This window comes from Myodes glareolus, chromosome 2 (assembly GCF_982192425.1).
Source record: "Myodes glareolus chromosome 2, mMyoGla1.1, whole genome shotgun sequence".
NCBI lineage: Eukaryota > Metazoa > Chordata > Mammalia > Rodentia > Cricetidae > Myodes > Myodes glareolus.
Genome location: NC_142027.1, coordinates 91,081,502 through 91,096,810, shown reverse-complemented (window position 1 = coordinate 91,096,810; position 15,309 = coordinate 91,081,502). Strand labels below are relative to the sequence as shown.

The 15,309-nt window shown below is 41.2% G+C and overlaps 1 protein-coding gene across 1 annotated transcript; it reads left to right on the top strand.

The window, feature by feature from the left end:
* Positions 1-234: 234 nt before the first annotated feature.
* On the top strand, positions 235-12,574 carry LOC125396173 (uncharacterized). The gene is made up of 6 exons (XM_048428005.3): positions 235-415; positions 2,312-2,471; positions 3,584-3,715; positions 4,379-4,562; positions 10,374-10,489; positions 11,696-12,574. The coding sequence occupies exons 1-6, from the start codon at positions 283-285 to the stop codon at positions 11,712-11,714; spliced, it is 744 nt and encodes a 247-aa protein (XP_048283962.1). The 5' UTR covers positions 235-282; the 3' UTR covers positions 11,715-12,574.
* The last annotated feature ends 2,735 nt before the right edge of the window (positions 12,575-15,309 follow it).

Sequence of the window (15,309 nt, the reverse complement as noted above, 5' to 3'; positions counted from 1 at the left end):
CTCTGCTGATTCTCCAGGGGCAATATTTTTCACTACCTGTATAAGAGCTTTCTTTCTGACCCCAGAGTGGCTCCTGATATGGCAGCTTGGTTTCAGGTCATTTTGGAGTGAGGAAATTAGCCAGAGAGGTAAGGGCTGTGCCGTGGACAGCAGCAGACCCCTCCCTGGACATTCTATTGTATCCTGGAGAGCCCCAGCATTCTCTATGATGTCAGCAGTGCTGTGGCAACACCAACTGCCATTGGGGCATCTGTTCATTGCCTACAGGTTTTGGATGTAGCCATGTTGGCAAGACTGAGCAGGCTGCTTGGGAGACAGAAGGGAGAGCATAACGAGACTAGAGGGAAGCAGAAGGACGATGCCCTTCAACCTCAGTGTCGCACGTCAAGACATAAATGGTTCTGGGGAAAACACAGTGAGTCCTGGGTAGGGAGTGGAGAGTTTCTTGACGGTGGAAGGCTTCAGCTTGGTTTTTCATGGTGGGACACTGAATCTTAGAGCTTTGGGAAGGTAATGGATCTATCCTGCTTCTCTTCATTCCTGAGGAGTAGACCTGGAGTTTAGGATATCTGATGGTTAGATTGGCAGAGAGCCAATAATGGTCATCCCAGCAGCTGCTGTGCTAGGGGTCCTTTGCTTTGACTCTGAATGGGAAGGAAGGAGAGAGAATATGAATGAGGTTTCAGTTTCATCACTGTACTTCACCCACACTGGATTTCTTTTGGTTGTGGGCCACTAATAACAGGGAGATTAAAGTCCTCTGGTCACAGCTGGAGGTCCTCAAATTTTACCTCACATCCACTTGCAGGGTAGGAACCATTGAGTATTGCTGCATGTCAGTGACCCCTAAGGTTTCTGAGTTCTTGACTCTCAATAACCAGTCATCTTTAACTTGAGTGCAGGAATGAGCCATTGCTCTCCCTGCAAGTGTTTGTTCTTGGTGTGTGAGGGTTCACCTGTGGGTTCCTTGTCCTGAGGTGTCTCCAGCCTGTCCTGTCACTAGGTTATCTCACCTTTGCTAAAGTCATGATGCATGGAATGTATTCTGCTGAAGTTTTGGGGAGAAATTTTCATCATTACCCATGTGACTTATCTTTGGTCTGACGGGACACCCACAATCCTCATCACTCCCACACATTGTAACAGCTCTGTGGATCTTTCCTGAGATAGTCATTCACTTCATGAAACCGAACTTCATTCAACATCAACATGAGCTAATTTCTTAGTGTCCTTCACTTCCCATCTTATTGATTAGAGATCCTAAGGAGGGGAAGAGCTGTTCCTTGGGAATGTTTAGAAAATGACTTTTGACCTCCATACATGATGAAGTATTAAATTAGAATTAATTTTAGTCTAAGTATCAGAGAGCTGCTGTAAAGCTTCCCCTGTGCCTCAGGAAAGGCACCTGGAAAAGCCAGCTTGGCTTTTGGTGAACTGAAGAAGAGACAGTTATGAGATAAGTGATGGCAGTTGGCAGTGACCCTAACAGTCTGGACATTCTGCTGTATCCTAAGAAGTCATTGGCATCTTTTTTGTAATCAACAGTGTTGTGTCCTTGGGGCGCTCATTATGTGTATATAGGGTTCACCAGAAGACACAATAGCAAGATTGAGCACACTGGCTGGCAGAGAGATCTGACTTTCGAAGGAGGAAGTTGGGGGTTGAGTTGGACCTTACAGAAATGGGGTTTAGTAGCTGGGATCTTTGGATGAGATTGTTCTAGGCTGCTTCTCTGGGTTACTAAAGTGCAGGCCCATAGTCAAGGATTGCTGCTAGTTAGTTTGGTAGAGATCCAGGAGTTATCAAGAATACAACTGCTGTTCTGGGAGTTCCTTAATTTTATTTTGAGTGGGAAAGAGGGCCAGCGGGAGGCACAGACTAATGAAGTGTGAGAGTAGGGTATTGCTACAACTCATCATCAGTGGATTCTTTAGGTTCTGTGAGTATCTCATGTGAAACTCCCCATCTATGCACCAGGATCTCAGACATTCAGTTACTTCTATTCCTGGCCAAAGGTGAAAGGGATTCATCATGCTAAGTCCTTGAGACTCCAGGAATTTTCTGCAGCACATCAGAAATGAGTTGATATTTCCAAAGCAGCATGGCTTGGTGACATATGCCTTCCAGAGTGATCGAAGACAGAGGCATGGCTTATGAGCTCCCAGTTTGAGAACAGTTGTCCTGATCCTTGGGGTCTTCACTGAGTTCCATGCATTCACTCTTCCTTGGCCTCTTCTTTGAACTCAACATGATCTCTCCCGGACCTGTGTCATACTACTGCATAAATTTACTCATGTTTATCTACCTGCAGGAAGTACTGGAAAGACATCAATCCCAAACTCTGTTACTAGACAGGAGCATCAGATGAACAAGGTGGATACACTGACCCTGCAGCTTCAGATGATGACCCAAGAAAGGAATGAACTTCATGGAATCCTGGCTAATTATACCACCAAGGACTTGAACAACAGGTAGTCATTTTGTCCAGTTCCTTGGTAACTGTCTTGACCCTACTTAGTCAACCCCAGCATTCCTCAGGTCACTGGAGGCTGCACCTCCTGGGTGTTCTCCCCAAATTAATTATCCTGAGGGCATCTGAGAGGCATAGCTGAAACCTGGTAGGAGTGATATCAGGACACAGGCTGTTGAGATTCCTCCAGATGAAAAGCAGAGCCTGTGGCCTGAATCAGTCTGGGGATGAGCCAATAGTTTGTGAGCTCTCAGCATACATTTCATGAGGCCTTGACAGGTGTTGTCTTGTGGAAGATGCTAGGTGCTGTGAGTTTATGGTGAGTCTTTGTGCTTAACCAGCAGGTGCTTCAGTACTGGCTGCTCCTGTAGCAGCTACAGGGGCCTGGTCAACTTGGTCCATCTCAGTGTGTGACTTGAAGTCTGAACTTCATCACTGCTCCTCTCTGGTCTTCTTTCTTATATTCTGAGACAATTCCACTTCCCTACATTTATTTGGCATCCTCCGTGTGTGTGTGTGTGTGTGTGTGTGTGTGTGTGTGTGTGTATCCTGGCATTTGGGTGTCTGTGGCAGGGCATACGGTTCTTTCTATGTCATCACAGTTTCCAGGTGATGCCAGTACTAAGGTCAGGTAACTCCACTTCGAGCAGCAGCACTCCTGGCCCGTGTGCTCACTTTGGGAATCCATTGGAATCTACTGGAGACTTATAACTCTATCCTTAAGTTGGATCTCCTCCCTGGAAATACTGATTTTGTGCTTCAGACACCCATATAGCAATAGGAACCTGGAATCAAAAATCCTCGTTCTGAAGTCAGGAACAACATTATCATAGATTTCTGGTGGAATCAGACTTGTGACACAAGCACCTGAGTACTTAACTATTCTATACTTCCAGGCCCATTAATGGAACTCATGCAGCTCTGGATCACTCTCTTTGCACCCATAACTGCTGGTCTGGGGCCAGGTCAGCAAGTTTAACAAGCACCAGGCTGTCCTAGTTGATAGATATCAGAATGTGACATTGACTGTGCTGGGGTGTTTAGGGCATATCCTGAATTCATAGGATCCAGAATTCATGGGGCTCTTTGCTCCTTGGCTCTGTCCTAATGCAGGCTAAATTTTGAACTGGAGTTGGTGAATATTGAGCATAAGAAAGTGATGTTGAACCTACAGAAATTCCCCACAGAGAATAGAGAAGCCGTGTACAAGTGCAAGGAGCTGACTGAGGAAACTGTCTCCTACAGGTGAGTGACTGCCTTCACTGGGACTCTATTCCTTGAGAGTGACTGCTTTTGCCATGTTTTTGTCTTTGAACCAAAGTGAGAATTTTCCTTTTGGCCTGTCTCCCTATAAAAAGCAGTTTTTCTTATGCTCTTGACTTGGGCCTTTTGGACGAGTTTTGCTAAGAGTGAAGTATCTGTGATCCCATCACAACATTGTCCTGACAGCCTCAGGAGCCTCTAGATAGAAAATCTATTTGTACCATGATGAGGGTGTCAGACATCTGTGGGTCTCTTGGGCTCTGGTAGGGGTTTACAGAGGTGACCCCATTCTACCCATAGATAGAATATATTTCAATTGGGTCTGCTGTCCTCCCTCACAGAATGTTTGTCTTCTACCTCCCAACCTGCTGATGCATTCCCAATACCGTGAACAGTTAAGTACATGTGGTAGGAGGCAAACCCTGCTCTCAGAAGTACAAGCATTCCTTTTATTGTAATAGTTTTCAGAAGTAATCTGAGTCTTTCTGTAATTTGGCTCTTCTCTGATATTTGACAGCCACTAGGTTATGCTGGCATGGTGACTGTGGGCTCTGGTCTGGGACTGTCTGGGGACATGGGACCTTGCATAGGTGATATGGGAGATGGAGGCTAGGTAGGGCTCATGATGTTTTTGTGATGGTTCAGCATTCTCCACAACCAGCTCCTGAGTGAGCGAACTCAGTTGAAGGAAAAAGTGACTATGTTGAGAGAGGAGAACCGAAAGCTACGGAGGGAGCAGATTTCACTGCAAGAGTCCTGTGAGAAGGTGAAGAATCTCTGTCAAGAGGTTGACGAGGAGATTTATGAGCTATGTGCCGAGGAGAAGGAGGTAGGCTGGAGCACTGTGGGCAGGCTGTCCACCGTCTTTCACACACACACACACACACACACACACACACACACACACACACTCACACGTCTGATCATCCACTCACTTTTCCAGTGGCTCGCTAACGTCCCATCTAACTGTTGATTTCTGTGATCATTCCAAGACTTTCTGGGGATTTGCCATCTTGTGAGATCAATGACTGGAAACAGCTTTGAGGAGAAGATTCTTGTGTAATTGTCAAAGGAGTAGTTCTCTTCTACATTTTTTATCTTCTCTCATGTTTCATCTCAACATCAGTTCAACCTTCTTCCCTTCTCCCAGTCCTTCACCCCCTGCTCCCCGGACCCCAGGTCCACTCCTCCTTAATTTCCCTTCTGAAAATAGCAGGTCTCACATGGTCATTTGATCTAATTATTAAAATAACATTAAATCTTGGGCTTTACTCATGTTTGTTACACATTCTAACAATGAGATACATCACCAGATCCTTTTAAAGTCTTGACATATGGTCACACAACATTCCACAGATGAGCTTTGAACTCCTAGTGTAATTCAGTTCAGACCTTAACGTTCAGTACTTCTGTCGCAGTCTCTGAGTAGCTAGGATTAAGGGTTTGCATCACAAGCTCAAACCTAGTCTAAATACTTAAATTAAAATTGAAGGTTAAACTAAATGTCAAACGTCAGTCGACTAGACGTTTGTGTTTTTAAGACATAAGTGCTAAATTATAGTCATCTCAAAAGCATCAATGAAAATATAATTTAAGATGCTTTATCAATAGTAGACAGGCAGCTTTAAGACAAATAACATAAAGGTAGCTTTCATTCACTTAACCATTCAAGAGTCTATGTTGGGAGTCCCATAAATACCAGGAAGTAAGCTATACCTGAAGCAAACAGATAAGATGTCTGTCCTGAAGGAACTGAGGAAGTTATTACCTTTAAACCATCTCTTACACTATAGCTGGTTTCTGCTCAGTGCAACCCTCCAGCTCTCATTGTGTTTGAGACCTCCAATAACAGAGGATTTTCCTGAAGGAGGCAGAATCCAACACCTCCTATTGATCTGTCCATAAATTTCGCTCTTCACAGAAAAGGCAATTTTACCTCCTTCTCACTAGCCATGGCCTATGAATCCCAGCTATAAGTGAAAAATATTATATGCCATCGAATCATATGTATTCCTGCTCCTTGTTAATATTTTAGAGGAAGAAAATTTTAAGCTCTCTCTTGGGTAGAGACCACATAGTTAATAACTCTATTTTAAAGTGTTGTATCTCTTCAACAATTCACATTTTTTATTGAGTGAACATTTCATTTCTTTTTTATTGAAAATAAATTATTCTCACATACAATAGATATCAACCACAGTTTTCTCTACCCCGACTTCTCTCACCTCCCATAAACCTCCCTTTTCCCAGATCTGCTACACTTTGATTTCTTTTCAGAAAAGAACAGGCAAGCATGACAAAACAAGAAAAAAATCCCTCATGCAGAGGCTGGACAAAGCTTTCCAATAGGAGAAAAGACAACCCAAGTGTAGGCAAAAGAGTCAGAGACACATCCACTCCCACTATTAAGAGTTCCAGTGAAACAACAGCATATATGCAGAGAACGTGATACAGACCCATGCAGGCCCCATGCTTGCTACATCACTCTGTGAGCCTATGTGAGCCCTGTTTACTTGATTCTGTGGTCCATGTTCTCCTAGTGTCCTCCACCCCATCATTCCCGCTGACTCCTAAAATTCCCCCCACCCATTTCTTCTGAAAGGTTTTCTGAGCTCCAATGGGTAGAACTGATAGAAAGTTCCAATTTAGACACTCACTTCCTCACAATGTCTGTCTGTGTTTCTGTACATCCAACTTCTGCTAGAGAAAAGCTCTCTGATGAGGACCAGCAAGACATCAATCTATGAGTATAGCAGAATATCTATAGGAATATTAGTAATCATTTCATTGATTTTTTTAGTCATTCTTGCTTCTATGATATGTCTCTAGGCTATTTGGTCTCCAGATTTTAGCCATCCAGGGATTATAGGGCATGGACTGCCTCACTTTGCATGAGCCTCAAGTTAAGCCAGACATTGTATGGCCACTTTCTCAAGTTCTGCACCAACAGAGCCCAGCATAACTTGCGGGGAGGACAGACTGTAAGTCGAGGTTTTTGTGGCTGAGTTGATATCATGTTTCTCTCTCTGTAACCTGCAGAGTACCTTCCCATGCCAAAGAGACTAGAGTATATGGGTGAAGGCTCCATGCAGGCAACAGCTTGCCCTCTCCAGGTTCAATGATATGTAGATGTTGTCCACAACAATGGGACCCCACTGTCAGTTTTCAGAGATCAACACTCTGTCCTAGCATGAGCCAGAGCTCTCTAGGGATCTCCACAGAATCCCCTCCAGCCAAATATCCAACTGAATGCAATCCAGTGTCAGCACTGGAAACCTTGCTTGGCTACAGAAGGTGGTCAGCTCAGACTCCATATGCTCCATTACTAGGAGTCCTCACTAGGATCCCCCACATAGATTACAGGAAGTTTTATCTATACTAGCTTTCTGCAGCAGCCTCTGGGAGCCCCCAACTCCAACTGTCTCTCTGCACTCTCCCTTCATCCCTCCCCCATACAAGTTCACTGGCAAAATCTAATCTATTTTCTCTTCCCAGGGAAATTCTTGTGTTTCCTCTAGTGACCTTCTCTTTACCTAACTTTTCTGGGTTGTGGAGAGTGGCTTGATTATCATTTACTTAAAAACTAATGCCCACTTATAAGTGAATACATATAATATGTGTTTTTCAGGATCTCAGTTATCTCTGTCAGCATGATTTTTTTCTAGCTCCACCCATTTGCTTATAATAGCAATTGGATATCTCTTTTCAAACAACCAAGTAATATTCCCTTCTGTAAATGTACTGCCTGTTCTTTATCCATTCTTCCAGTGAGGGACATCAAGGTTGCTTCTAGTTTCCGGTTATTATGGATAAAGCCACAGTGAAGATATTTGAGCAAGTGTTCTTGTGGTAGGAGAGAGCATCCTTTAGATATATGTCCATGAATGGCGTACCTAGATTTTGAGGTAAATCAGTTCCCAATTTTCTGAGGAACTGCCATATTGATGCCATAGAGGCTGGACAACTCTGGACTCCCACTAGAAATGGAGGAGTGTTTCCTTCTCTACAAATCCACACCACCATGAGCTATATCATTCGTGCCATTGATCTTAGCCATTCTGAGAGGTATAAGGTGGAACTTCAAAGGAGTTTTTGGTTCAAATTCCCCTGATGGCTAGGAATGTAGAACATTTCTTTAAGTGTTTCTCAGCTATTTGTGATTCTTCTTTAGGGAATTTTCTGTTTATATCTGTACCATATTTCTTAATTGGATGATTTGGTTTGTTGATGTCTATAATCTATTGAATGCTTTATATATTTTGGATATTAGCCCTTTGTCAGATGCGGGTTGATGAAAATCATTTCCCATTCTGTAGGCCTTTATTTTCTCCTACTCATGGTGTTCCTTGCCTTACAGAAGCCTTTCAGTTCCACGAGGTCCTTTGTTAATTGTTGATCTTAGTGCCTGCACTGCCAGTGTTCTCTTCAGAAATCACGTCCTTTGCTGGCATGTTCCGGCTATTCCCTATATTCTCTCCAATCGGGTTCAATATGATTGTTTTTGTGTTGAGGTCTTTCATCATGAAAGGGTCAAAGATTTTTGGGTATCTAGTAAAATGATCACCATATGTTTTTCCTTCAGTTTGTATGGTAGATTACATTGACGAATTTTCATATGCTGAACGATCCCTACATCTCTAGGCTAAAGCTGCTTGATCATAATAGATAATCTTTTTGAAATATTCTTGGATTTGATTAGCAAGTATTTTATTGAGTACCTTTTCATCTGTGTCCATGAGGGAAATTGGTCTGTATCTTCATTGAGTCTTTTTGTGGTTTGGGTATCAAGGTAACTGTGGACTCATAAAATGATTTGGGCACTGTTTCTTCTGTTTTTATTTTGCAAACTAATTTGAGGAGTATTGCCATTAACTATTCTTTTAAAGTATGGTAGAATTCTGTGCTATAGCCATTTGTCTCTGGGTTTTTTGGGGGGTGGGGAAGGCTTTTTACAATGGCTTCTATTTTTACGGGGGGATGTAGGTCTATTTATGTATCTGATTTTAATTTAACTTTGGTAAGTGGTTCCTATTGAGAAAATTATTTATTTCTAATAGATATTCCAGTATGATGAAGTACATGATTTAAAGTATGTCCTTGTGATTCTCTGGATTTCCTCAGTAACCTTTGTAATGTCCCCATATGGTTTCTGATTTTATTAATTTGATTATTTAATTAAATTAATTTAATTATTAATTAAAAAAATTAATTTATTTATTAATTCTTTGCCCATATTTATTTAGTTTGGATAAGGGTTTATCTATCTTGTTGATTTTCTCAAAGAACCATTTCTTTCTTTCTTTGATTTTTGTACAGTTATATTCATTTCTATTTTATTGATTTAGCTGTCAGTTTGATTATTTCTTCTGGTCTACTCCTCTTGGACATCTTTCCTTTTGTTCAATAGATTTGAGGTGTTACTATTAAGTTGCAAGTATGATATCCTCCCATTTTTTAATGTAGGCACTTAGTGCTCTTAACACTACTTTCATTGTGTTCCATAAGTTTGCCTATGTTATGTATTCATTTTCGTTGAATTCTAGAAAGTGTTTAATTAATTAATTAATTGGTCCACTTTTCATTCAATATAGAGATCATCAGTTTCCATGAACTTATATATGCTTTCCTTTCTTTCGTTGTTGATATACAGTTGTAGTCCCTGATGGTCTGATAGGATGCAGGGAATTATTTCAATTTTCTTGTGTCTATTGAGACTTGCTTTATGTTTAAGTATGTGGTCAGTTTTGGAGAAAATTCTTTCGGATGCTGTTTAGAAGGTACACCCTTTTGTGTTTAGGTAGAGTGTTCTTTAAATATCTGTTTTGCTTATTTGGTTTAAACTTCAGTTAATCCAGAATTTATTAATTTTGCCTGCATGACCTGCACACTGATGACATGCACATTGGTGAGACTGGGGTATTTAAGTTCCCAAATATCAGCGTGTGGGGGTCAATATGTGTTTTAACCTATAGTAATGTTTCTCTTAAAAAAATTACTTAGGGCATAGATGTTAAGAATTGAAATGATGGCCGGGTGGTGGAGGTGCAGGCCTTTAATCCCAGCTCTTGGGAAACAGAGGGAAGCAGATCTCTGTGTGCTCAAGGCCAGCCTGGTCTACAAGAGCTTCTTCCAGGACAGGCTTCAAAGCTATGGAAAAACCCTGTCTCAAAAACAAATAATAAAAAAATGAATTGAAATGTCATCTTTGTGGTGTGTCCTTCCCCATCTCTTTTGATTAATTTTGGTTTGAGGTTCATTTTGTTAGATATTAAAATGGCTACACCAGCTTGTATTTTAGGTACAATTGCTTGAAAGATTTTTTCCAATCCTTTACCCAGAGGTAATGTCTATACTTGATGTTGAAGATTGTTTCTTGTATGCAGCAGAAAAAAATGGATCCTGTTTCTGCATCCTTTCTGTCATTCTGTGTATTTTTATTAAGGAAATGAGACCATTGACACAGAGAAGTATCAAATTATTAATTCTTTTTATTTTGCTGAATGTGTATGCTCTTGTACATGTCTGTCCAGAAGTGTGCGTTCAGGAATGTGTGTGTGTGTGTGTGTGTGTGTGTGTGTGTATGTGTGTGTGCATTTGAGTGTTCAACCCTTCACTAAGAACGTAATCTTCTAATGAAAAGAAACAGGAAACACTGGAGGAAAGACAACAATCCCTGCTGAAGCTGAGGGATCTGGTCACCAAACATATAGACTTGGCAGAAAAGCTGCAGAATACGTTCGCTGTCTCCCAGATGAGGTAGGATCCCAGGCCACGAAGAGGGAGTTATACCAAATAGTTATACCAAGTGTTACTGAATCTCTGTCCTATTTGGGTTTCTGGCCATTTGCATGGCTTTTCGGTCACAGCCAGGGAAAGAACATCTGAGAATATTGGGCTCCTCAGTCAACAGAAATGTCTGCACAGGAAACAATATGTGTTACCCTTAATCTTTCTCATTGTGTGCACTTCTTTACTTCTGAGTGCTCTCATGTGTTCTGAGCGCATTGATCCTTCCTATGGTAGTTCCAGACCTAACAGGGACAGTGTTAATTGTGGAAGATGGTGACTTCTCCTGCCACTTTATTTTCCTTCAGGAGTCTCACCTTTAGAGGTAAAATTCTATCTACCCTTTGTCAGATTTGTGTACAGCACCTTCTTATTGATTATAGGCTCTCTATAGTTTGTATCTGTTTCCTGTAAGGAGGTTTCTCTGGAATTAAAATCACATTTAGAATTTGGCATGTTGAATTCATGGAAGTTTCTGTGCTGAAGGAATAAAACGAGCTTTCAATGCAATGTTGTGTTTTCTCCCCTAGCTCCCCTAGAGGGCCTCATACAGTTAATTTCCCAGGTTGCTCACAGTTTCCTGGCATCTATTCAAGGCCATGAATGTCTACTGAACTGTGACCCAGACATTGCTATGCTGATGTTTTTTCAAAAGAATGTATCTGAACTTTTGGAGAAATGAGCTGTTTTTCTAGTTCATCATGATGTGTATTTCTCAGCTCAATTTTTAGCAGCTTTAAAAATGGAGAAAAAAATAAAGCCCGGGTGCTCTCTTATCCTTGAGGAAGCAAGGAGTGAATGAGCCCAGCTCAGATGTAATGCTGCATTGTCCAGCTGAGTAGAGCTGGTGGGAGCTCAAAAGCTGGCAGGGCAGGTCCCAAACAGACCTATGTCCCAGCTGCCTTCCTCTCCTAGGTATGAAAACCTCCAGCATGATCTGGAACTGGCCACAGTCCAGGATGAGAGCCTCCTGCAGACAGACCTGCTGAAGCAGTAGCCCTGAGTGTCCCAGGCCAATGAGCCACCATTGACTCCTATCCCCTGCAACTTTGGCATTCATGGGGTGGGTTTTCTTCCTTGACATTTGTTTCCCATGTGTGGTCAAGCCCTGGTTTTGTCTAGGATTTGGTCCAGTGAGGCTTCCTATGGGTCTGATTGTCTTTCCTTCTCTGACAGCTCCGCTTTGGAGAACTGAGAAGGCTGAAGGAAGCTTCACACATTCTCCACTCTAGCTGCAACACCTACTGAAAAACAGACCCCTCCTCGTAGATGTGAACTAACCAGTGAGGAAAATCTCCACCGAGTGCAGGGGATCCATCCCCAATCTGATTCAAGTTCTGTTGGTGCACTATTCCTGCAGAAAGGAAGTCATCAGAAAGAAGCCTGAGATTCAGAGGACCCACCAAGAATTACTCAGAATCCTGACATTGGTCAGCAGGTGGACCCTGAGTGGTGCACAGCAGCAAGGGGAGGATATGCTGCTGAGCAAGGCTTACTCTGCCAGTTTACTCTCCAAGTCTTTAGTAAGCCGGCTGAGACCTCCATATGTGGTGAGGAATGTCACAAGAAAGACTGTACTGATGTTGTGCTGTAGACTATACACACCCCAGGGAAAAGAACAGGATTCCCTCTCCTGTGCAGTGCTGAGGTGGACTCCATGTCACAGGAAAGTGTTGCTGAAGATAATGCACTACAGAGACTACAGCATCCCTCACCCGTGTTAGTCATTGATCGTCCATAAAGAAAATGTCTGGGGACTCTCCAGTTTCACAGCCTGGACTGGCATTTCAGTCCTGAGGATGGGTTTATAGAGGAGGACAGGTCATTTTTGGTGTCCTTAGAGAGCCAGATGCTCTCGATTGATTTTTTGGATCTAGAATTAGAGAATGTTTTTAGCTTAATTGGAGTGGGAGTTCTGGTTTGGGTTTGGTTTTTATTTGCTTGGATATTTTTTCTTTGCTTTTGTTTAAATTTTGTTGTTAGTTTTTAAATAATTTATTCTTGTTGTTTTAATAGTTGGTTAAAGCTCTACACTGTATATACTGACTACCCTTTCTAAAGACCCTATTGAGTATAATGACTGTTTTTATGAATAAAAGCAAGTTTCAACTCCTCAATTTTACTACCCTTCTTGAGTAAGGTGTGGGGTTGCTCTCCTGTGACTCTAGAACTCATGGGCAGAGATGGATTTCTGCATGTTCCAGGAGCCTTGGTTACTCAGTGAGTTCGCATCCAGGCAGGTCGACACAGGAGGGTAGTACCTTGGATGTGGATGGCCTTATCTACTCCTGTCTTTACTACCTAGACTTTATGTCACAGTCAGATTTAAGAGAATGTAATGAAGAAGGGCTCTGGAAAGAAAGGAACTCCCCGTTCTGCACCACATTAGTTCTGTCCCATTCTCCAGTCACAATTGCCCATTGTGATGCTGGGATAGCAAACCAGTGAACATGGCCTTTGAAATACATGAGCATAGTATACCCACAGCAGAAGGGAACTGCTCAGCTACAAGTTTGTATTCTGGAGATGTCTTCCAACCTCTCACTCCTAAACCATGGCTGTTACATTGTGGAGCTGCAGAGTAAGGGCCTGCTCCAGCACTGTCATCTACTTACAGTAGGAATATCGGGAACTGTGTCAGAAGGATTCTTTCAAAGCTCCAAAATGTTCTTACCCATTGGATCCTGTCACAAAACAGTTGATCAAATTCCATAAGGCTGTCTCATATAGGATACTCAAAACATCATTCCATCTGCTAAATTTAAGAAGTATGAGTTTAGGGTTTGGAGAGATTGTTCGGTAGTTAAGGGCACTTGGGTTTGGTTCCCAGCACCCATTAGGGGGCTCACATTCTTTTGAAACTAAAATTCCAGGTGACCTAATACCTTCTGACCTCAGCACCAAGCATGCATGTAGAGCATATACATGTAGAGAAAACATTCACACACAAGCATACATGTAAACATAAATGTGAATTTTACAAACTAACTTAATGCTACAAGGCAGATGAGAAATCTTGTCTACTTTTACTATTAAATAATATTTTCAGATTTTTCTCAGGCTAAGAATTTAGCATACTACTTTTGCATCAAATTCCAAGGTTCCTTTTTTATTTTTTTCTAATAAGATCAAATTTCCTCAATACCCTAGAGTAAAAGTTTGATTATAAATATCCAACAGTATAAAAAGTACAAGAAAAGGGAGGAAAATGGAGAAAACTGTATAGCTCAATAAAAACAGTAAAAAAGAAAAAAGAGGTACAGTTATCGTAAATGCTTCCTCTTCTTTAAATTTAATCAGTTTGTAGACTAGTTTCAGTGCTATTTTTCAGTGCGAATTACGATAAAGAGTACAGGTCTGAGTCATCAGAACTTCGGTAATGCTGTAGCATTTCGAAATATTTAACTATCTCTAGGGGCAGCTCATGCTACTGAATTATGACAAATTGTCATGAGAAGAAATAGTGTACCCAGACATTTTAAAATGCTGCAGCCACTGCCTCTCCACAGAAAGACCAGACTACATGTGGTTTATCATATAACAGTATCAACTCTGTCCCCAGAAATCCTCCTAATTTCATTTATTGGGTGGTGTTAAACAATTAAAAAGACTCTTTACAGCACCGTTCAGCTTTCCTATGAAATACTTGGCATCCTAAATATTCTGTACACTTTTTCTTGCAGTAAACTAAGCACTGGCTTAGAGTTTGATGGGTGGGCGAATGTGTATCCAATTTAAAACTGTATTAGAAGCTGTCTTTTAGCAGGATGGTAGGTATCCAAGTTAAAAATAGAAAGGTCAGTTTGTTATTTTGTAGTCTTTTCAAAGTTTAAATTGTTCTTTGTCCCCTTCTACATGATGCTCAGTCACCATTCCTGAGTGGAGATGGGAGAGGTTTCTCAGGCTCTGCTTTCTACTGCTGCAGCAAGACTTGAAGAGATGTGTATCATTGAGAACTTCCAATTCAGCCCTTATACAGGATCCCACAACATATTCTGTATTTTCTAGTAGGTAATATACAAAATGTAAAACCTTGAATATTATTAGAACTAGAAGTCATCTCTGTATCTGAGCTGTCATCTGATAGGTTACTGTAGCAGGGAAACTGAACTGGAGAGCAGTTGAACTGTGTTGGTATTTTGATGGGGATTGCATTGAATCTACAGATGGCTTTTGGTAGGATTGCCATTTTTATTATGATGATCGTAACTATCCAAGAGCATGGGAGATCTTTCCATTTTCTGGTATCTTCTTCAATTTCTTTTTTCAAAGACTTACTCAAATAGGTCTTTCACTTCTTTGTTTAGGGATACACCAAGATATTTTATTTTATTTGTGGCTATTATAAAGGGTGATGTTTTTCTGATTTCTTTCTCAGCTTCTTTATCATTTGTAAATAGGAGGGCCACTGATTTTTTTTTGAGTTGATCTTGTATCATGCCACATTACTGAAGGTATTTATCAGTTGTCGAAGTTCCCTAGTAGAGTTTTGATACTATCATATCATCTGCAAATAACAAAAGTTTGACTTCTTTCTTTCCATTTTGAATCCACTTGTTCTCCTTTTGTTGACTTACTGCTCTAGCCAGAACTTCAAGAACAATGTTGAATAGTTACGAAGAGAGTGGACAGCCTTGTCTTGTTTCTGATTTTAGTGGAATCGCTTTGAGTTTTTCTCCATTAATTTGATGTTGACTATCTGTTTGCTGTCTATTGCTTTTATTGTGTTTAGATATGTTTAAAATCATTTTATTTTTCTTCTTCTGGGGTAGGTTGATCTTAGTCTTCCC

Excerpts from the sequence above, each read along its gene's own strand:
- LOC125396173 (XM_048428005.3), top strand. The coding sequence starts at position 283 with ATGTTGGCAAGACTGAGCAGGCTGCTTGGGAGACAGAAGGGAGAGCAT. Across the intron at positions 3,716-4,378 it reads GAGGAAACTGTCTCCTACAG|CATTCTCCACAACCAGCTCC; the intron begins GTGAGTGACTGC and ends GTGATGGTTCAG. Across the intron at positions 4,563-10,373 it reads TATGTGCCGAGGAGAAGGAG|AAACAGGAAACACTGGAGGA; the intron begins GTAGGCTGGAGC and ends TCTAATGAAAAG.